Source organism: Pipistrellus hanaki (assembly GCF_964339955.1).
Source record: "Pipistrellus hanaki genome assembly, chromosome: 2".
Lineage (NCBI taxonomy): Eukaryota > Metazoa > Chordata > Mammalia > Chiroptera > Vespertilionidae > Pipistrellus > Pipistrellus hanaki.
This window is the reverse complement of record NC_140504.1, coordinates 159,464,553-159,488,294: the sequence shown is the minus strand read 5'-3', so window position 1 is coordinate 159,488,294 and position 23,742 is coordinate 159,464,553. Positions and strand designations below refer to the sequence as shown.

General features: G+C 43.5%; 1 protein-coding gene and 1 long non-coding RNA gene across 8 annotated transcripts in view; one reads left to right on the top strand and one right to left on the bottom strand.

Moving 5' to 3' along the window:
* NFIA (nuclear factor I A) overlaps positions 1 to 17,906 on the top strand; it is a gene marked incomplete at its 3' end in the record, with an annotated part of 370,602 nt that extends 352,696 nt beyond the window's left edge. For all 7 annotated transcript variants that reach the window (XM_084876090.1, XM_084876087.1, XM_084876084.1 and 4 more), the window contains one exon: positions 10,649 to 17,906. In XM_084876090.1, the coding sequence (XP_084732216.1) occupies positions 10,649 to 10,666 (18 nt within the window). The remainder of the gene's footprint in view (positions 1 to 10,648) is intronic.
* Positions 1 to 23,742, bottom strand: part of LOC311618492 — a 700,613-nt gene that overhangs the window by 229,753 nt on the left and 447,118 nt on the right. The window lies entirely within an intron of this gene.

The window sequence follows — 23,742 nt, the reverse complement described above, 5'->3', positions numbered from 1 at the left end:
GGAGGAGGCAGGAAATGGGGTTGGAAAGGACAGGAGGAAAGACCCAGGACAGCGATCAGAGGAGGATGAAAAAAATAAAAGGCAAAGACCTGTGCTCAGGGCCCTGCAAGGAGGTGCCAGCTGGGGTAGAAACGTCCTAAGGTGGCAGGTGCCATCCAGTGCCTAAGGGCATCTTGGCTGAAAAGATTAGTTTGGGGATTCATTTCTGGCAAAGTACCAGATCTCCTGTCATCCTGTTGCAGGACATCTCTGGGAGAATTTTTTAAAGAACTGGACTATTCACTTCAGTATTATTTTCCCCCTTACTTGACTTCATCTACCTGCACAATCTGAACATTAAATCTACCTGATAGATTTGCTCTGAACCTGAGTCATGTTTGGAAAGAGCTTTTCAGCGTTGGGGGAGGAGCGGGAGTGGGAACAGTCGGGGAATGATTGTTACAATGTGGCCACACTTTGCTGAGCTCCAGCCTCCACTCCCACGCCTCTCTTTTTAAACTAGAAAGGTTACCTCCCGGGCCACCATTGGGCCAGCCCCAAGTGTGACTGTCTGCACTTGTTAGACAGCAGGCATTTAATTAAAATTGGAATCTGATGTGTAGAAAACATACTTTTTTTTTTCATTTCATAGCTCCCCAGGAAATCATATTCTTCTTCTTCCCTATTCCCCTCAACTCTCCCTGCTGCCAGACAGAAAGGAAGGAAGGAAGGAAGGAAGGAGGAAGGAAAAAAAGAAAAGAAAAAGACTAGGGGAAAGATCATTTTAATGTTGAAAATCAAAACGTACAGAGGGCTAGGCTGCCTTCTTTATTTTTGCCTTTGGGGCACACATTAGCCAATAATAAAGCCTGTATTGTGTCTTCAGACCAGAGCCAGCTTTTTTATGGCTAACTTCCCATATGGAAAAGGGTTTGTCCCATTTGAGGGCATTAAAATACAGCCCTTAATGAATCTGTAACTAAAATCTTTCATCCTACCTTTTGTGCAATACAAGGGGTTACCCCATACCTTCTGATATCTGGTTGGACTTTGTGGAATCAAAAAATAGAAAAAGAACAAATAATAAACACAGGGCCCTGGCTGAAAAACAAGCCTCGGAGCCCCTTGTTACGGCATTTCCTTAGCGGAGCCACTGCGCACTGTCTGGGCTCTGCCCGCGGACTGCAGGGCCATGGGGCCGAGCAGATAGGCCCTCCAGACGATTCCATCGGTCCTTGTCCCCTTAATCTCCACGCTGCACCTCAGATCTCAAGCAGCGTCCGTGGCGCGGGCTCACTTTAATGGATAGAATCTATTTTTCATGAAAAAGCAGGAAATAAGCTGTCTCTTTCATAAAAAGATTTACAAAATGTAATCATTGTTGAAATATTCCCTTTGAACTGCCGTGTCCACGGGGGTCTCCGGCTCCCAGAGTCCTGCTTCATTAGAACCCCTCACCAGCGGCTCCAGAAGGCAGGTACACTGGTGGTGCCGCTTTGATGTCTTGAATGAATGAAAGGAAAGCACAATAAAAAAGAGCTGTTGATCAAGCATAAAATACTCTTTAAGCTGACAGAATAGCAGCGTTAACACACCCTAAGCTGCTTTTAGTTTTTCCCTTTTTTCCTCACATTTTCCTGTGCTTTGTGTACAGTGGGGGTTTGTATTTTATAAGAAGTCTCTGATCTATGTAGTATGCCATTCACTAACAAAAACCAAAATAGGATTGTTTCTGTCCCACTTGGTTGCCTGACGACTCCCCCCCTTCCCCCTCCCTTCTTCCCCTCGCCCCACTTCCAAGGCGTGCAGTTTAGCCTTGCAAGGCAAGGACCCAAATGCCTTTCATAAACTTGAGCCAATTCCTTTTGTGTGGTTGATTTCACCGCTCTGATTTTAATACCGCAATTAAAGACAGATTTTTATTTTCTCAAGAACTTTCTCCCTTGCAACTGGGGAAATGGAACTGACGCAGCTGCTACTTTTAACTAAGAAATTATATCATTAAGTAAGAGAAAGCCACCTTGTGGAGCGATGACATTCTAAAGGCGCTGGTCGTCCTTGGGTCTCATGTGGACCATCAGCCCCGTGCACGTGTTTTAGTGAGAGAGCCCATCCACCCGGCTCTCTGGTTTCCTGTACTTCCCTCTACCCAGGCATTAGCTCAGTGAATCCCCACAAAACCCAATAAAGTTGTGATCTTCATTTCACCGAGTTTCAAACTACAGGTGTGCTAACTAACTTGCCTAGGATCACTTAACAACTAGCACGTAACAGTGCACTAGTTAAATGGTGGAACTCTGTTAACTGGAAGTCCAGAGCCCTAGCTTTTACCACTGTGCATATGGCCCTCCTGTAAGTCCGCAGAGCCAGCGTGAGTGGGCCAGCAAGCACTCTTGAATTCAGAAGTCTTCCATTTACATGTGACGAACATAGAAAGGGAGACCAAAAACAATGTACACCAGGACAAGCTGGAATATGGTGAAGGAGTCAGACTTTGGAACAACAGTCAGAACAACTGAATTGTTATATGCACTCACAAGGTTTGGAGGTGCTGGATCGCTTATTGGGGAAAAGATTAGTGTTTTCCGTCTTGAGGTTTGAACCAAAAGGAGGTCTTGGCCGGGAGCAGCATGGTCCCTCTCCAGGGAGCAGTGGTTTGGACAACTCCTCTGTGCTTGTAGTAAGCAGGCAGCCGTCCATGTTACAAAACGATCGCACATGCTGCTGCCGCAGTTGGCTGCAGTTGGCCCTGTGGCAGCAGCTCTTCAGTCAGAACTGCCTGAGGTGCCTCGGGGAAACCTGTGTGTCTCTCGGGAGAGCTCCTGTCATGGGGAGACATGGACACGTGGCCCAAGCAATGAACGCGGCACAGCCATGCTAGAAGTCATCTGTCTGCAGGCCTTCTGGAGCAACTGGCACCAGGTCAGGAACCCTGGAGACAGGGTGTTTCTTCCTTCCTTTACTCAACAGAATTAAGTGCCTACCCTGTGGCAGCCACTGGGCAAGACACTGGGGACGCCCCATGCAAGAACATCGTTTTCTTGGGAAGAAAAACAGGTAATTGCAGTTCAGTGACTGTAACAGAGGTACACGCTGGGACTAAAGGCCTAGAGAAAGGGCCCTTGGAAGAAGGGTCTATTCATCTGAGAGGGGCAGAACTAGCAAGTGTTAACAAAGCCAAGGAGAGGGGCGCAGCTGTGCCAAGGCCCAGCAGAGAGAAGGCATTTGGCTTTGGGGGATCTGGAAGAAGTTTAACAGCCCAAGTGCTGAGTACAAGCAGTGAAAAGATAAGGCCACAAAGGTAAGCCCAGCCAATCACAGCCCATTAATGGTTTAATAGTTTCCTGTACAATAAACAAGTCTTGGTTTAGTGTTATTGAAAACAGGGCTTTCTTTAATTAACAAAATCAGACAAGAAAAATGGCCACAGAGATCAAAGCCTGTGGCTGGCAGTACCAATAACTGACACCTGTGTACAGCATGCCACCTTTTTAAGAAGAAACTAGTGTAAAAAAAATCTCTTTCCTGTAACGCAGACTGGTCCTCTCAGCGATCCTCTGAGCCCCAAGACACACAGCTCCTTCAAGTCGAACAACTAGTTCATGGGAAAAGTGGGACTCAGTCCTGGGTCCCTCAGACACTGATGATCAACCTCATCAGTCGAACATCTATATATATATAAAAGCCTAAGTGACTGAATGACCGGTCGCTTTTATGTGCACTGACCACCAGGGGGCAGGTGCTCAATGCAGGAGCTGCCAGCCCCAATCCGGGCCAATCGGAGCCAGCCGGAGTGGAGGGAGCAAAGGAGGTTGGCCAGCCCCAGGAGGTTGGCTGTGGGAGCGCACTGACCACCTAGCCAGCTGGTAGGGAGGGACACCACCCATGCACGAATTTGGGGGCAGAAGCTCTGACTGGTAGGTTAGCTTGTTGCTAGGGTCCAGCTGATCTGGCCTGAGTGAGATGCCCTGAAGCCTTCCTGCAGTCTCTCCCTAGCTGGCTGACCTCCCACATTCATCTCCAGCCTGATCATGCACTGGTGGGGTCCTTGGGCCTGGCCTGCAATCGGGGACCCTCTCACAATCTGGGACCCCTCGGGATGGCGGAGAGCCAGTTTTGGCCTGATCAGGCCAAGGGACCCCACTGGTGCACGAATTCGTGCACTGGGCCTCTAGTAAGTTTGTAAAGACACCAGTTTGAGGCAAGCAGGGTACCAGCACCTCGAAGGACATAGAGGTCTAAAAACCAGCACCTTCTTTCTGAACAACGCCTTAAGAGCAAGCACCTGTACTCATCGTATCTCCAGAGTTCACCACCTGCACAGCTCCAAGCTCACAGTAGGCTCCTAGGACTTGTTGAATGAGTGAAGAAAAATGCTCCAAACTGGTGTATGCTAATGTGAGAAGCCGGAAGTGTACTCCGAGGCCCCGAGCATTTCCATTTTATTGGAAGGAGGCCGGGAGGCTACCAGGCTTTAGGCTGATTTGCCAAGGACAACTCATTTGGACTAAACAGTGGACTTTAGCTCATCCAAACAAGAGCAGGAAGCCAAAAATGACTAACTGGATTAGCGTGACCCAGCAGAGATGGAATCTCCTCAAGAAAGAAGTCAATATGGTGACCACAGCTCATGCAGCGTTGGTCAGATGCACACTGCCTGGCGGCTGAGGGAGAGCTCGCCTGCTGGGGGCGCCTGAGAGCGGAGGGAGTGGGGGCAGAGGCCTCTCCGGTGTGAATGTCCTTAAATAACCCACCTGGCCTGGAGAAGAAAGCGAAGTGTCACACCCAGTTCTGGATTCCACATTAACAGCCTCCTTCCGCAGTATTCAACTTTGCCCTTGAGGTCCTTTGTTTAACTTTTTAATTTGAAAAACAGATTCTGCTGGGTCACAGTCTGTTCCGTCCTCCCCACCCCACACCCCACCCCCACCAGCTAGCGCTCGCTCTCTCTCTCTCTTCTCTCTCTCTCTCTCTCTCTCTCTCTCTCTCTCTCTCTCTCTCGCTCTTTCTCTCTCTCTCTTTCCCCCCCCCCCTTTTTTTTTTTTTTTTGGTTAAAGTAAAATATAGCTATCTCAAACAAACTTGTATTTCCTTTTGTTGCTAAAATATACATCCGGCCCTCTGAGTGAAAAGGGTTCATAACAGACCTTTTATAAAGTTGTTATTTGAATGTTTGTTGTTACTAAGGAGTCGAGTCTTCCCCCAGCAACCTCAGGACCAAAGAGTGGAAAATAGCCTCAATTTCCTAATTGCTCTCCATGCGGCACAAGAAAGGAAAGCGCCGGCCACTGTCGAAGGCACCTACTGCCATTTCAGGCTTCCTGTTTCGGATGCAGCTGGATAGATTTTGTTTATGGTTCATAAAACCTGACTACTGTGAATAGTCCAGAATTCTGGCAGAATGGGATCCGAACTTCCATGGAGCTGTAAATTAAGGGGCGGGAAGTGTGACAAAACTCCTTAGAGAATGGTGGGGGGGAAAAGTCGTGCTGCAATGGTTAAATGAAATTTTATAAGCACATTCAGTGTGGAGCTGTTTTGCATTACATGAGTTGAATACCTTAGAGACGCCACATCTGCAGGCACTTTATTAAATCCTTAGTCAGCACTTTCCAACCTGATGAGATTACTTCTTCATTTGACTGGAGAAAAGGAAAGCTGAGCTCTGGTCCTGGACTGCAGATTTCTTTTGATGTTTCACCTTGAACACGGGGAGAGGACAGTTCCCCCCTTCTGTCCCCCCAGCACATCCCAATCTGGAGGAACTGTGAACGTAACAGAGCAATTTTACTTACCCGGAGCCTTGTGGGAGTGTGGATTTATGGACTTCCAGAGCAACTGTAGCAGAGTGTTCCTGGGGGAAAAAATAGATCAAAGCCCCGTGTTTACTTCCTTAATGTAAATGTATCAAGATAACATCATCCTATATTGTATTGCAATATTAGGACTTGCTGCAGATAAGGGACAGAGATTCCTTTGTAGTTTGTCTGGATACAGGAGGTTAGATGAGGGGCTATAAAGTATGAAGGCAGAACCCATAGGAAACCTAAGCTGATGTCAGTAAACCTGAAGACAATATTTTTACTCTCCATAAATGAATTTTGTTTAATGTGGCAACATTTTCCTAGTGATTTGCTACTCAACCCCAACAATTTAATAATCTCTAATTTCTTTCATATTTTTCTTATATGACCTAAGAAAAAAGTGCTCAGAATTGTTCTTCAAGGAATGTTTTGAAATTTGCACTGCTTGCATAATGAATTGTACAAGAAAATATCACAAGAGAAAAGTGGCTTTTTCTAATCATGAAAGTTTATAGAAATTGGGTGGCTTTATAAATGTGCAACTATTACACTCATTATAACAAAATTGGGGTATTTTCAGCTACAAAGTGATCATGAGAAAATTCAGAAGTATGCATGAATATTTATTACTATGATGATTATTATTATCATAACTGCAAATGAATGATTTAATCAGAGACCTATTAAAAAAATTATCTGTGTGGTTCCCCTAACCCAACTCCCTTCCCATCTGGAAAGCCTTGGTCAAGTAGCGGGTTAATTGTCATGAAGATTAGTGTGATGTTGAAATAAGTACTAATGGTCAAATTACAGGAGTGAAAAAGTTTAAGAATAGGTTTTGGTTTGGGCCTGAAAGAGTTAATTAAGTTTTTTTCACGGGTTATTAAAGACCCCCAACCCAAGCCTTCAGGAGTCATATTGACACCCCACCACAGGGCAGCTCGCTCCTCTATTGACATGTTGCTGGTCTGAGCACAATAGCCTTCTGTGTCTGCAAATCATTGCTAAAATCATCTCAAGGAAAAAAAAAAAAAAAAAGTTTGAAAGCTTTAACGTTAGACAAAAGCCCAAGAGCTGCAGTGCGCAGCTCAAAACCCCGGAGTCAGCAACTTCTATTGATTAAAAACTAACCTTTAAAGTAACTCTGAGAGTGTGTGGTTAGCATTTAAATTTAAACATGTCATGAGTTGATTTGTGTTACTGAATACCAACTCAAAAGGAGTAACATTCACATCACTTTTTTTTTTCTAATTCCCTTAAGCAGCTAAAGTATTTCATGAAATGTCAATAGGGCAAAAAGAAAAAGGGGAGGGGGGCAGTGCTGGGCCTTGTAGTTTTCTTTCCCATGCAAATATTCACCCCCCAAAGGAAAAGTGTGGAGAGCGAAACACAATAATTAGTCCTTTGTCTAACTTTCCCAAGTGCCAGAGAAAGACAGATTAATTAAATATACAACGGTGTTGGTTTTTGGAGTGGGGGTCCTGCTTGCTGTGTAGGTCATAAATTAGGCAGAATAAATACTTCAATGTGTTTGCAGTGGGCCTGCTACGTCAGAGCCACTGGAAGGTTGGTGGGAGGAGAGCAGAGGGTTTCTTGCTAATGATAGTCACGTCTGGGTCTGTCTGGTTGCTCTTAGCAACCAGACATGATGTAACACCAGGATGAACTTGAACTTGGGGGACTTGAAAAGAGAACAATAGACCAGAGCAATCAATAAAGCCTATTTCAGTGAAGGATTACAGAGCTGCTCTGGGGTAACCTTGTCGGCAAGGCACACTGAATAGTAAGATGTGTGAAGAAAACTTTTTTTCTCCCTGCTTTGCTTTTTAAGAGAAGTGCAGAGGCACTGCAGATTTTTGTAGTGCGCTGAGGTTGCATCCAGAAACTGTGGTGTGGAAAACTGCTCCCCCTGCTGACTCCCAGGCATTGGCTTCCAGATCTGCTAACATCGTGTCAGAGTTACAGTTACGTAAGTCTGGAATTTCACAACTGAGAAAGTGTGCGAACAGAAATTGTGAGCATTATTTGTGGCACCCAAAGTTGGACACTGTTTTGTGGAAGAGAGGAGTGGGCTCTAAGGCGGCTGAGAGGCAGCTCCTAGGAGAGCCTGCTAAAAAGACAGTTTGGAGTCTCCGTGGCTCTGCCCTCTCTCTCCCTCGCCTTTCTTTTGTCCAGCTAGATTTAGGCCGTGTGCATTTGCCAGGATGATTTCCTTTCAGGACACAAGAGGCCTTATTGTCTTCCTCAAAGCATGTGGTCAGAGAATAACATCTCAAAGTATACAGGATGAGTGGGTTTTCGGTTCGGGTTTAGGTTTTTTCAAGTGCTCTGGAAATCAAAGGTGACTTGTGTGAACAGGAAATCTTATACCAACCTCCACGCAGCTATCATTTCGCCATTTATCCTGGGGATCAAACGAATCCTCACTTTACCTAATTGAATCTCTTGGATACGAATGAGCCTCCATCTGACCGAATCAACCCCAACGTAACCCTTTCTTGATCCTGTCAATTCAGAGGTTTTAGAAGCATTCACTTTCACTAGAAGTTGATGATGTTTCTGTGAATAATGATAAATGTGGAGAATTTGACCAGGGTATCTCTAGAGAAAAGTTGGCAAAGCCATGTACTTTTTAAATTTATTTCACTTGAGAAACTGACTCTGATATTAAACTGTAATTGGTCATATGGTATTGTCTATCACTGACTGACTTATTTCACTGAGTATAATACCCTCTAGGTCTATCCATGCTTACAGAGAATGACATGCCAGCATATAAAGAGAGGTATAACCAGACTATTGCCCCAATCTAACCACCTAAGATTTATGAGAGAAAATGTTAACTGGGCCCAGCAGGCATAGGGAAGGCTCTAAATAAGTGTTGAATGAACAAAATATGAATGCAAGTTATGCATTCCCTTGGCACATCCTAGTAACTAATAGGGTGAAGTTTTGATTATTATATGTCATTTTTGAAGCCATTGCTTTAGACATGCTAAGCTGGAAGGAGTATTTCACATCATCAAATCTACCTCGTGCACACAGAAGGAAACTGAGTATAAGAGAGAAGCTGTGACTTGTCCAAAACTACCCAGAACTCTCAGTATAGCATTTTTTCCACTTTGCCTCCATTTATTCTTATATCACTACTAGAAGCCCGATGCACAAAGATTCATGCTAGCATGGGCTTTCCTTTCCCTGATTGTTGGCACAGCCTTTCCACTCTGGCCCAGCCCCTTTCTGCTCAAGCCCTGGAGCCACCTCTTTCTGCTCCAGCCCTGCCTTCCCATGCTGCCCAGAGGCACTGAGAGACCAGGGACACCCCTGTCACTCAGCGTCTGTGTATGCAAATTAACCACCATCTTTGTTGGGTTGATTTGCATATCACTCCTGATTGGCTGGTGTCATAGTGGAGGTACGGTCAATTTTACATGTTTGTCTATTATTAGGTAAGATTTTTTTTTTTTTAATTTTTCAATTACAGTTTACTTTCAGTATTATTTTGTACTAGAGGCCTGGTGCATGAATTCATGCATGGGTGGGGTCCCTCAGCTTGGCCAGCAATCGGGGCCAATTAGGGACCATGGGAGGTTGGCTGTGGAAGTGCACTGACCACCAGGGGGCAGCTCCTGCATTGAACATCTGCCCCAAGGTGGTCAGTGCGCTTCATAGCGACTGGTTGACTGGTCGTTTGGTCGCTTAGGCTTACATATATATATATATATATATATATATATATATATATATATATATATATATAATATATATATATATATATTAGTTTCAGGTGAACATCAGAGTGGTTAGATAATCATCTACTTTATAAAGTATTCCCCATCAATATTTCCAGGACCAACCTGGCACCATACATAATTATCACAGTATTATCGACTACATTCCTTTTGCTCTGTTTTGCATCCCCATGATTGTTTTGTAACTGCCAATTTGTATTTCTTACTTCCTTCACCTTTTTCACTCAGTCCTCTTACCCTCTGACAATCACCAGTATGCTCTCAGTGTCTGTGAGTCTGTTTCAATTTTGTTTATTTATTTTGTTCTTTAAATTCCACATAAAAGTGAAATCATATGGTATTGTCTATCACTGACTGACTTATTTCACTGAGTATAATACCCTCTAGGTCTATCCATGCTGTCACAGTGGTAAGATTTCATTCTTTTTTATGGCTGAGTAGTATTCCATTAAATATATGTAACACAGCTTTTTTTTATCTGTGAGTCTGTTGATAGGCACTTGGGTTGCTTCCATATCTTGGCTGTTGAAGATGCTGCTGCAAAGAAAATAGAGTACATAAAGGAGTTCATTATTCTTTATCACCATTGATCATGTGTGCCTCTTAAGAGAATGCAGCAATAACATCTTCAGTGCCTACATCTCATTGAATAAATGCTGTGAAAATCATCAAAGGAGACATTCATCACCACACGAAACCACTCCCCTCACCGACTCTTCATTTGATCAACTCTTCTTTGTTGAAAACCTTCTATTGCAGGCACTGTACTAGGCACAGAGGATCCAATGAGAAACAAGGTGATCCAGTTTCCTGCCCTTGTGTATCTGACCTCACCAGACTATAAAACCACATATGTATTTCAGTTGGACATAAATATTTTATTTTGTAGGACACACTCCGAACATTAGCAAACCCCCACTGGAAACACTGAATTTCAATTTTAGAGGAGTAGGGTCAGTTTCAATGTCTCAAGATTTACTACTATTTGTTGCTCCTTTACTTTTTTCCACCTTTATCCTGAACAGATCCTGATTTCACAGTTGGAAGGACAACTTGTAAATATATTCTTTACTACATTGAACCTCTAATTGCTCTTTTCCTTTTCTCTTCCAGTCCTGGTACCTGGGATAAAAGTCGAAGTGTCCCACCATCCACCAGACAGACCACCTGACCCCTTCTCAACTCTGTAACATGGACGCATCCTCAACCCAGCGCGGTTACAACTTCACTGTCAGGGGAAGGGGAGAATCAAATCAACTTGTACATGGAAACAGCGAGCATTATGGTCAAACAGCAAAGGCCATAACCTTTTGGGATTTTTTTTTTTTAAAACTACTTTTGGGACTGTTGTAATTTTCTCATATGGTGCTGGAAATGGCTGGGCTCTGTAACATATGAAGTGTTTTCATGGTGGTGTGAGCATCAGGTGATGTGGCTAGAGGAGGTCTACCCTTGCTCACTGACTTCCATTGGAACACTTTCCTTATGGAGCCTGGCCGTTTCACAGTATTCCATGAATTTACCCACACAGGTGTGAGCCTCCTCGAGCAATCAGGAGGCACATGGAAAACTAAATCTTTTGTAGTAGCTGAAATCTGCAATATATAACTTACGGGACAGTCAAAGGGCAATGTTTTTCTGTAACATATTGGAAAAAGAAAATGCAGTTATGTTCCTTTTTTCCTTTTTCTGTTAGCTTGGTTTGGTTCGACAGTCAGCAGTTCAATCTGTAACATGGCCCTCAAGGACAGTGAACCCACTCACGTTGCAGAACAATTCTGAAAACGGAAAACTACTACTACTACTATTCAGTTTTGTAAAAGTTTTGAAATGCTGCACTTATGTTAAAAAAAACAACATTTTTTCAACAATTTCAACAATGACACACAAATTCACATGGAAATGGGGAAGATGGTCTGTTTTGACAGAAACTGACAGGAATCAATCAAAACAATCGAATTTTGAATTGAGTAAAGTGCAATTTCATTGGATAGCTAAATATCTTTGTAAGATAGAGATTGTTGAAAATTCTATTTTTGTTTTTCAAGTCCTTCCACCCCAGGACTCTAAATTATTGGGGTAAAAAACAGCCTTGCAAGAAAAAGGGGAGCTATTTTTGCTTTTTATGTTTTTTATTGTTAAACTTGTATCCCTTTAAAAACTGAAGGAAAATTTAAAAAAAAAAAACACAAAAAAAAACAAATCTAATGGTGCTTTTACCACAATATGTTAACTACATTAAATGCTAATTAATTATTTTCTGTTATCAAAGCACATAAGTAAAATGAAATCATGGTATCTGTTAATTTCATAAGCTAGACATCACTATAATGGATTATGCCAATTCTGAACATTTTTATGTGTATCCGGCAACATAGGATTTATCAGTTATCAGACACTTCATCGTACCAGAGATTGTCCAGAAATTTTAAAGACCTTTGCGCCCCTCAACTGGGCTATGGGGAAAAAAAAATCATAATAATAATGAAACCAATACTGATGCAAATGCTGGTGCCCACTCAGATCAAGGGTACTTGTTAGGGAAAAAAAAAAAAGTTTGCACCCCCAAATGTCCTGTATCTTCTGTAAAAAAAACACACAAAAAAAAGACAAAAAAAATAATAACAAAAAAAGTGCAAGTGATTTTTCTACCAGACAGTGAAGCACCCCTTTGCTTCCCATGCAACTTCCAGAAGATTTCCTATACTATACATATATATACGTTCTGGTTGGCAAGCCCTGCTGATCAGAGAAAGTCTCTGCATGTTCTAGTGTTAGTAACTAATTTTTATATAGTTAATGTAGGATAAAGTAGAGTGCATTAAGACACAATATTGTAATCCCTCCTCTAGGCACTTGCCTTTAAACTATGTTTTCCAGCCCTTCAGAAGGGTTCTACTACTGTCCTATACAATCAAGTAACTGAAATTCTTGGGAAGACACTTTGCTCCTCATTTTCCCCCCCAAAACAATGTTGTTTTGTTTTGTTTTGTTTTTTTCCTTAATTTGCACGAAAACAAAAATTCCATATCAATGTGCCTTGCCCTGGATAGCGATTATTTGTGGAATTGTTGCACATGCTCCTCTATTGAAAGGGGGTTTTCCCTAGTCAAGCATTTGGAGACACTTTTTGTAAATGTGACTTTTATGTCAGCCATTGTCAGTTTCAACATCTAGAACCAAATAGAGAGTTAGTCGTTCCGCAGATAGGAGTAGTCTTTATTGTCCTCTGTGGTCAGTGGCAGTGCTATTCTGAGATCTGTAGATTCTTAGAATATCAGTATTTTGGATGTTGCTGCATTTTACAATTTATTTGGAGTCTTCCTTTATTTCCCCCAGCCCCAGATATATGAAAATATGCAATACCTGCTTATATCGTGTAGAAAAGCTTAGTGATGATTAATTTTTCTTTTATTTTTTTTATTTGACCAAAGTCGGTGCTGCACTTGACGCAGTGTGTTTTGGGTGTTTGTCTTTGTACTTTTGTTGTGATTTTTGAATGCACGTGCGCAGGAAGGGCTCCTCTTAGAGAAGCAGTCAAACTGTGAAGCACTAAGCTGACCCTGCTTCAAGCAATTTTGTTTTTACAACTGTTCCTTTCACAAGCAAGCCTTAAAAAAAAAAAGACAACTTCCTTTTTCTTCAGCTCCCACACCCCATTTTTCTTAGCAGACTGCAGTCAATCCACATTCAATAAAAAGTATATAATGCCCATTTTTATATGCACGTTTTTAAACTTCCAAGTTCTGAAAATTGTTTACTGGTTATCTCTATTTAAGGAAAAAAAATAAAATAAAACATTTTGGATTTTCATATGTGTCTGATAAGTGGTTGAATAGTCGTTTGGCGCTGTTGTACGGTGTGGTTGTCAGTATATGGTGTCACTTCCTATAGCCAGCCAGCATACTTTGCCTTCCCCCTATAGCACTTAGCTGGGCATTACTTTATTATGACATATGTGCACTAAAAAAAAGAAAAAAGGAAAAAAAAAAGAAAAGAAAAAATAGCAGCTTTCAGTGCTTCACAGTGAAGGGAAAAAGCCTAGACAAACATTTTGTCAGAACCTTGCAATAAGCCAAGGTATTACCAGTAAATTGGTTGTATATACAATAAAATTGCACCCTTTTTTAAAAAACAAAACAAACTAAGCAATAGTTTGGGCAGTTTTAGTTGTTTTTAGTGAGCATGTTGTAGTCATGACTGCAAAGAGAGAGAATAAACTGCCCACTCAGAAGATATGTAATTTGTATTGTTGTATAGTTTTATTGATTACACTGATTTATTCTACCCTATTTTATAATGCAGGACTTTTGTAATGTTGTTTAAATGAGGAAAAATTTCTGTCAAATTAGCCTAGTGAAACTTCCAATTGTTCATTATAAAGGCAGCGTTCATAGAATTGCTTTCTTCCCCCCCTTCCCCGCCCCCTTTGGGAACTGGATTTAAGTTTAAAACTTTCCTGTTTCCTTTTTTTTTTTTTTTGTAAGTATTTAAATACAGTTATTTTTTTCTCTCAATGGTATAGCATATTCCTATGCTTGAGAAGCATAGGTCTACTGAAAAACCATTGTAAATGGACGTTACAGGTATGCTGTTTGTGAAGGTATTTTGTTGTATTAAGTTTGATGAAGCTAAAATTAGGGAACTCTGAACAGATTTGCAGGAAAAAAAATGTTTTAAAGGCTTTAAAACATTAGGGAGGCAGTCTAGGGTGAAAATGAACAGGGGTTAAGTATTAAATAAGTTACATTTTTTTGTTTGTTTCATTGTCCAGAAAGCAGCAGGAAACTGTAGTTCAGCGGTGATCAAGCAGGAAAAAAGCAACACCCACCGTCCGCGTGTTTACCGTGTTAGCGTAGAAGCCCAGAAAGACCTTTGAAGAAGGCTGGGACCCGTGGGGCCCGGCGTGTAGACTGACAGACAGACGGAGGGCTATTGGCATTGGAAGGCCCCGCCCGCCGTTCGGAGACATATTTCAATTTTTTCTCTTCCATCACATGGCATTAACAATATTGGCAAAGATAACTTCCTCCAGTCACTCTTTTTTTTCCCCCCTTTGGGAACTGAAGTCAGAGGCACAAACACTAAATCCGAATAGTTTTCTACCTACTTTTTCTCCTGGCACATCCCCCTGCTACACAAACGCACCTTTTCTGATCCTTCCTGTCACTCTGCCCATCCCCATCCCAAGGCTTTTTCTTTCCTTTGAGGTCTGAACTCACTTTTCCATTTCTTCGCACCCTGGCATGAGCAGCTATTTAGTACCAGCTTCTCCCTACCCCCACCCGCCCGCCCCTCAGTCAGGCGTGGGCTGCTGGGCATCTGCCCTGACACCTGTGCTCTCCACTCGGAAGGCCCCAATGGGCAGGGACCCAGCCTGAGGCCTGGCACTCAGCCCGCCCACGGGCACCTGCAAATCTCCTGAGAAGTTGCTCCTGCCCTTCCAAGCCCTGGTCTCCACAGGCCTTGCATCCTGTAGCCAGTGTCAGAAAGTACTGGGTGAAGTAAAGCATTTCTTCCCTGGGATTCTTTGGGGGAGGGGTTTCTAAGAATATCATTTCATGTACTTTGCATCACATCTTGGGAAATACCTTGTCGTCCATACTGGTGGTGGTGGTGGTGGCGGCGGTGGTGGTTTCTCTCTCTGTTTCTATTACGTATCTCTGTCTCTTTCCTTCATTTTTTTTTTTCTTCTTTTCTGGTAGCAGGCCTCCCATAGAGCAAATTGCAAACAAACACACTGACATGGTCACGTAAGGAGAGCTTCAGTGGCACCTCACCCCCCTCCCAGGCCCTTCCTTGGCCGGTCTCAGAAAGCCGCGCTGCCCACGGGCAGAGCTTTCATTCCCATCGGCTCCCAAGGCCAAGTTCGTCCTGAAGTCAATGCATGTATTTACCGTTTGACAGCCAACCCACTCTGCCTTCTCCACGTCCAAGGCTGTGCATTCGTCTAATTAGTGTCATGTATGTTTTCCTTTCACTTTTTCCCAATAATAAAAAAAAAAAAAGCAGTGGGATGAAAATTGTTTTGATATATAGCAGGTAACATTGAAGCTATTCCATAGCACTTAACTGTAGTGAATTCTGTGTCACCAATTCTGAAATCAATTTAATGTTTCATGCAAATCCATTACATGGTGCTATTACAGGCTGACAAAATGATTTACACCAATGTGACAACCTGGGCTCAATTCACTCTGCTTCCCAACAGTGTAAATGCATAGCAGTGTTTATCTGCATGACAACTATGCACTAATCTGTCTGAAGAAAAAAAAATACCTATATCAACTTTGATATCTACTTTCCGTTTACTTCAATCCTTGCCTTTTTGGTCATTGTTATAATGCCAGCTTTAGGACAGAAAGAATTATAAGAAAACCAGCATAATACCTGATATATTAAAATGTAGTGCCTGTGAAATCTGTATTATATTGCTCTTCTGAAGTAAGATTTTTTCTACACCGGTAGCCTTCGCTGTCAGTCAGTCAGGACCTTCTGGTATAGGTGATGTAAAAATAACCGTACAATATTAATGCATGCTATTCCATAATGCTTAGTGAACTGTATGAATATTACTCAAAGTTATGTTAGTCTTTTTTTTTTTTTCTGACTCGGTTCTTGTCCGCTAGGTTTAAAGGTATTTCACTGAGAACGCAAACTCTGTCTTTTCTTGATTTCAACTGTTTTCAGTATTTTGGAGGTATACATTTACTTAAATTCAGTATTACTTGTGTTTTTGTTTCGTTTTTTTCCTTTCTTTTTCTTTCCTAGGGGATAAGCATGGGTGTTTGATTTCAGAAATCATGCCCTGGCAAGACTTTTGTCTAAAAACGACCGTTTATGAATTTCAAGAACTCTGCTGCAAACGCCCTCCGAGGACATTTCCGGGAGCGGGGCGTGGTCCTCGCCCGCCACCGAAGCGCCGCTCGCCCCCAGCGTTTTCTCACTGGACAGTGTTCAGCCAGGTACCCATGCTTGGTCCGTCTTCACACCAGACTTCCTCATACGAAAAGGAAAAAAAAACGAAAAAAATTTCTTTAAGGAATCACTTGGCTCTTTAGTTGTATGCACAGTTGCAATATTTTCTTCAAAAATAAAACTCTGTACAAACTTTGGGCCCGATTCATAAAAAAAAAAAAAAAAAAAAAAAAAAAAAAAAAATGCTATTAACACGGGATTTTTAAAATATGTTTTTTGGATCTAAATTGGAAAATATTTTCCAAATTAAATAAATTTCAATCTCACAATCTCATTTTTTTCTTAAATGTGTACCCATCTGTGTTTTATGCCCCCAAAGGGCTGTGAGGGGCACAGGAGAGTGGGGAGCAGATGAGGGTAACCACCCCAGACCGGAGCAGGAGGGACGGCAGCCAGCGTGTGCCAGGCAGCATGAGTTTCACACATGAACCCCTATGCTGTTTAATTAAAAAAAACAAAAAAAAAAAAAACTAAAAAAAAAAACTAATTTCCAAAATGTGTCATCACCAAGTCCCACTGTGTGAACTTTTTTATTGTTAATTCCTGAGGACAATAATGTCCAACAACTCAGGCTGTTTTTCCTACTATTTTGATGCTCAACTTCTCAAAATAACAAAAGTTTTTGTTTTCCCATTGATTCTATTTGTTATTTTTATTATTATTTTAGTAGGAGTTTATAAATTAGCACTTCTTTTTAAAAAACAAAAACAAAAACATCTCAACCCAAGGTCACAAAGCCACTGGCGCCTTGGGGAGGGAGATCTGAGAGCTGCCAGCTTCTTGCTTCTGCCCTCCTCTCAGATGGCATCCCTGAGAGGCTAAGTAGCCCAGGGCCAGAGCTTTATCAGGCTCCAGGAGGTCCTCCAGGAAGACTTCCAAAGGCAAACACACACTCCCCCTTCCCCTCCGGCCATGACCTCTAACCCGGAACAAAGTTCACCGGGACTTTTCCCACCACCCTTGGAAATCTGTGCATTCGAGATATCTCGGTTTTACATTTCAAATTGGGGGGGTGTAGGGGGGGAGGAGATGGAACACTTCCAATGATAAGAGATCCGTTGTGAAACTGAACACTCCCGTGTTAATAACTTGGTTTGACATTTGTTTTTATGAGCCGGGCCCCCTGTGCCTCTAGATTACTTGTATTGACTTTCATAGTTAGCCTTTTAGTTTTACTGTGTTCTGTGAAAATTTGTAATTGGTTGAGAATCACTGTGGGCGTCCATTCTTATTCAACTAAATCTCCACAGGTTTTTGAGCTGGTGTGGATTAGATTAACTCTTGTATTCAACCATTAGTGCTACCACCTTCTCACATTACAATACAATTACTGGAAGCAAGTACTGCATTTCCTATGCAACAAAAAAGGAAAAATAAAAAATTGCTAATGCTATGGAAACGGTGTCATCATTTGCTCTCAGTCATGCCTGGGGGGTGGTATCCGAGTGCCAGTGATGGGTGTGGATCGAGGCTCCCCCGGAAGACTGGTCTTTCCGCACCACGGGTTACGGGGTTTGTGTCATCCTGATGGATGCCAGGCTCGTGACACCCTTCACAGAGCTCTGACGGGCACTAATGCTGGTTGTTTCACCTGCTTAGACAAATACAGGGCTTTACACTCGCATAGTGCTCAGTATGTGCCTGATACTGTTCTGAGTGCTAAGATACCGCATCAGGAGTCAGGAATGAGTAACTGCAGGATACAGCCTCTACCCTGGAGCTGGGGGAGCAAAAGAGAAAGGTGGGGTTGCCTGAACCTAGGAACTCCAAAGAGAGGCCCCACACAGCTGATACTCGAATCTTTACTGAGAGGGGTCACCATGAGGTGAGGGTGGAGGCACCACAGGGCTGGTACTGAGCCCTGAAAAGGATGTGGGGCGTCTGGTGCTAGGACTGAGGAGTGGGATGCAGCCTCCAGGATTAGTCCTGAGAGGACAGGCAGGCGTGTGGGCGATGGGAGGGCTGAAAGGAGCAGGAAGCTGCTGCATCAGCCCTCTGCTGCTGGCATGTGGCAGACAGCAGCTGAAACCAGAAGAGTCCCCTTCTCTCCCTTCTTCCTTTCCCCGCTCCACCCCCTCCCTGCAACCCCTGCTCCTGCCAGTGCCTCTTACTGGCCGATCTAACTGTAGCCCCTGGCAAGGCAGTCTGGACAATGCAGTGAGAAAACTACCAGCCCCACAGGACAGGGTATAAAAGGATGGGCTTGGATGCCAGAGACAATGAATCCATGGCACAAATATCTTAATCCATTTAATCTTCACAACCACCCTATGAAGGGGCCCTATTTTTATCCCCATTTTACAGATGAGGAAACTAAGGCAGAGAGAGATTGAATAATTTATTCAAATAATGAATAAATGGCAAGTGGGGCTAGTCTAAGAAGTCGGGCTCTAAATTCCATTATATATTCACTATAATATATTGACTGAATTATTTATTTAATAAATATTTTTGAGTATCTATAATGTGCCCAAAACAATGCCGCCAAGGGCTAGGGATAGCAGGTAAATAAAAACTGGGGAACTCTTCTTGTGAAGTATACAGTCTAAGGCAGTGGTTGCCAACCTTTTGGACCTCAGGGACCACCAGTGGTCTGAGGACCACTGTGTGGCGACCTCTGGTCTAGTGGGCACAGCAGCAAAGAGCCGCATGGAGTTGTGATGAGCGTAAAGGATGCACATTGCCGTACAAGCCCAGGGAGACCAGGAGGACAGATAGACATTAACCAGGCAAATGGTCTGATTGGGGTGCTTGGGAGGTGGGGAGGAGAATGCTCTGGGCGGAGGGAACAGCCTGCACAAAGAACCGTTAGCAGAATGGAGCTTGCCAGGTACAAGGAACAGGAAGAAGGCCTATTTGAATGAAGAGGAAAAAGGAGAGGAAATATGATACAAGATGACGCTTGACATTTAGGTCAAGGCATTGCAGGACCCTACAGTATATTTTTGTCCTATCCCTAAGAGCATCATGAAACATGTATCCGTCAGATCAGGCTAGGTCTATGCTATGACACAAGTCTAAAAAGCTCAGTAGCCTACAGCAATAAAGACCTATACCTTATTGTGCATGTCTGGGGCTTTTATACAGAATCTCCTAATTCTAGGACCCAGGGTGGCCATCAGCTGCCATCTGGACCAGTGCCGGGTAGAAACACAGGAGTATTGCAAGGCAGGCCCTGGCATTCAGCAATTCCATCGGAGATGGACACGCCTCTTCTGCTCTGAGCATGTCTGTGGCTATGCTGTGGCTCAACAGGACTAGGCAGGGTAACCCTCCCGGGGAGAGGGTAGAGAACCTTATCACAGCAGAGGCTCAGCAGAGGAAAGGAAGCAAAGGTGTGCAGAGTGGAGATGGAGGCCAGCAGGAATGCGACTGCAGGAGAGGCCGTGTGCCTGCGCCATGGGGCCATGATGGGGCGGGAGAGAAGTGGGCAGCTCAGAAGAATTAACAAGGATATTAATATAATAGCTACTGTATATTGAGAGCTTCTATGTGCCAATTGCTATAGGTGATTTATGCCATTAAAAGTAAATATTTTCTCTCTTACTAGTACAGCTCTCAAGAAGGTATATTTATGGTCTGTCCTCACCCATTTCTGACTCATGTACAGAGAGTAATTTCACACAACATGTCTTAAAGTGTAAGTTAGACAGAACCTATTACTACCGTTCAGGTACTACTCTGGCCAATAGTAGGCACTTTGGTCTTTAGTATTTGGAGTTAAGAATGGAAGTCAGGCAAAACCACTCCTTTGTTGGTGTGTGCCAGGACAGGCTGTATAGAGGGACAGGGCACGGAGTTAAGGCAATGTCGTCAAAAGCACAGACTCAGGCTGCCTGAATTGAGACTGAATTTTATTAGCTCTGTGGTGTTAGCAAGTGCCTCAGTTTACCCTTTGGTAGGATGAGAATAATAAAAACAGTACCTAACTACCTCACTCTGGTGAATATTTATGAATTAACTGATTGCCAGGAGAAGGCATAGCCCCATCACATCTCTGCTGCTGCCACTGCTGGCAGTGCAAGCCTCAGCCGGCTCTGGTTATCTGAGCCTCTGGCAGCTGTGGGAGGCTGGGAAGTCACCATCCGAGGCTTGCCTGTGCCTTGGGCTGGCCCTGGGCAGCTGGGGGGTTGAGGGTGGGTCCAGCCATACTATGCACCTGCCATTCCCTGGCTGGGATGAAAGGACTGGGGGATTTCAGTGGGGCTGAGGGGACTGGGTGCTGCCATCTTGTAGCTATGGGTGCCGCCATATTTGTGATGATGTGATGGTCAATTTGCATATCCCTCTTTATTAGATAGGACATTTGTGAAGTGGTTAGCAGTGGCCTGGCACATCTTACATGCTATGTAAATGCCATAACTAAAAAAACCAAGCAGCTCCAAGCTGTGGAAATATGCATTCTTTTAGGGCACTGATGGTGTAGGCCTTCTTTACTTGTCATTTCTAGACTTCTATGTGGGTGAATTCTGAAAAAACTTCCATTCAACTAAGTAGAAAAAAGGTAGCAAATATATATGTTGAAGGATTGAGGACAGACACACTTGGGTTTAAATCTTGGTTTCTCCCTTCCTATCTGTAAAATGGGAATTAAGGTGACATCTAACTTATGAGATCAAGAGAGTTAAATAAATTAGTGCATGTAGAATGCCCAGCACAGCATCAATCACTATTATTTGCAACCACATCACAAAGGGGAGTTCCTCAGTTCCTCCCATAACAATGTGGGAGGCAGCCTTCGGAGTGTGTCCATGGGGGGAACTTCTAAGGCCAGGAATTATTATTTGCAATCACGTAACAACAACTATTATTTGCAACCCTGGACTGGCGCGTTCAGTGTGTCTCTAGGAGAGGAAACCTGCTGCCCGGGAGGACATATTGTTCAGTGGAAAGCAGCCAGGGCTGGAGACCAGAGGACGTGGGTGTGAGTCCCACTTCCACCATTACTGGCCATCTGCTATCACAAAAGGTATTCCACCTCTCTGAGTCTCCGCGGGGAGAGAGGCCCGCACAGCTCAATGAACACAAATGAGCAAGTGCTGGCAGCACACATCCAAGCACCAGGCACTACACTCAGCTGAATAGAACCCACGAGAGGCTGTGGTGCCCACTTCCCTCAACCGTGTTGGCAACCAGGGAACCCGTTCTCTTCAGGCAGGGAAAGGGGTACCAGTCATCGTTGTTGACCCTTCACATTCTGACCGCTGGGTAAAAAGACCTGGCTAACCTGTAGAGGCCTTACCGGTCTTTAAGGTGAAACAGGGTTTCCCTTGACCTCTGAGAAATGGACTAGCGTCTATCACCTCTGAATACACCCATTCTATAGTCACTCTCCATCTGGCACGTTCAGTTTGGATTTCAAATTCGGGACAGTAACCCCGGGGAAAACAAACAAAAAAAATGCATGTATTTCTATCACATACCACGTATGTGTAAAATAGAACTGATTATGTATCAATTACAATGAATTCCTTTTCCATTCCCATCTATTTCTTAACCTCTCCCACATTATTTTGAAGCAAATTTTAGGTATCGCACATTTTATCCATAACTATTTCAGATTACATATCTAAGAGGAAAGATATTCAAAATACCATATCACACCCTAAAATATTAACAATGATTCCTTAATACCATCAAATAACCAATCAATATTAAAAATACTCTCAACTATTTGTGATTTTTTTTTTTCAATAGTTTGCCCAAACTAGGACCCAAATAAGCTCCATACTCTAAGTGGTTGGCATGTACCTTAACTCTTTACATCTATAGGGTTCCCTCCTCCTCTTTTATTTTCCTTGCCATTGTTGGCTGAAGAAACGGGACATTTGACCCGAAGAGTTTTTCTCTCACGGACCACATCTTCGTGACATGGCTAAGCGTGTTCTACCCATTAAGTGGGAAGTTTGTTCCTGACCTTGGGAGTTGACCCCGCGGACACACTCCCCGGCCGCCTCACACATGGCTATGGGAGGAAGGAGGAACTGCGGAGCGCGCCTTGTGCTGGTGCCTGCGGGCTCTGGAAGCTGCGGACATGGTAACAGGGCCCAAGTGAAGGTGCTGCGGGAGCTGTTTACCACCAGCTCCATCCCTGGCTATTTTGTTTTTGGTTTTTTTCTCAGGTTGAAAGAGTGGAAGCAAGCGAGGCTCTACCTGAGTAACAACAACAAAAAAACAAAAACAAAAACAAAACTTGGGCCTCCTTTGCTACTCACTGCTGACAAAAAGAGAAAAAAAATCCAACTTCCACCTTCAAAGGGAACAAGATTAATAAATCTGGTTGAAAAGTCACATAAAAGTGGGTGAGGTCTTGCCTCCTTATTCAGGAACCATCCTCTTCCCCAGTGACTCTATTCCCCCCTCCCCAATCTCCTGCCTTGGGGAAGGAGGCAGCCCTAGGCAGGGAGGAGGAGCTCGCTGATCTGGCTCTGGAACAGTAGGGCTGGATTTTTTTTATTTTTTTTATTTTTAATTTTATTGTTTAAGGTATTACCAATAGTAGTATTTATATCTCCCTTCCCCCACCCTCCACATTGAGGGCCCCCTGACCTCCCCTACCTCCCCCCACACATACACACACTTGCCCTCCTTCCTTCCCCCCACCCCCCTCAGTGTCTTGCGCCTGTTGGTTGAGCTTACATTCACGCATACAAGTCCATGGGCTGGATTCTTAAGGGCCATGAGTTTACCGAATCTTGCTCATTTCCTATTTCCAGTTTCCCCATCATTAACTTTAAACTCCAGCCTGGGCCACGCTCTTTTCCACAACACTACAAAAACTCAAGTCAAGTCATTCAAAACAAACCTGGCCAACATTATTGAGTGGCTTCCCTGTGCTAGAACTTGGGGCTGGAGAAGGAGATGAATCTGAGATCATCTCAGAAGAGTACAGAGCCCAGCAGAGGAAGCATACACAAACAAAATAATTGCAAGCGTGGTCATGTGAGAACCAGGAAGACATCCTATGCCAGGTTATCTGGGAGACAACTTTGCCCCAGGGCAAGGGAGCCACAGGGAGGAGATGCACAATGTAGGCCCGTGGTTGGCCAACTGTGGCTCGGGAGCCACATGTGGCTTTTTGGCCCCTTGAGTGTGGCTCTTCCACAAAATACCCACTGCCTGGGTGAGTCTATTTTGAAGTGGCGTTAGAAGAAGTTTAAGTTTAAAAATTTTGTCTCTCAAAAAAAATTTCAATTGTTGTACTGATGATATCTGGCTCTGTTGACTAA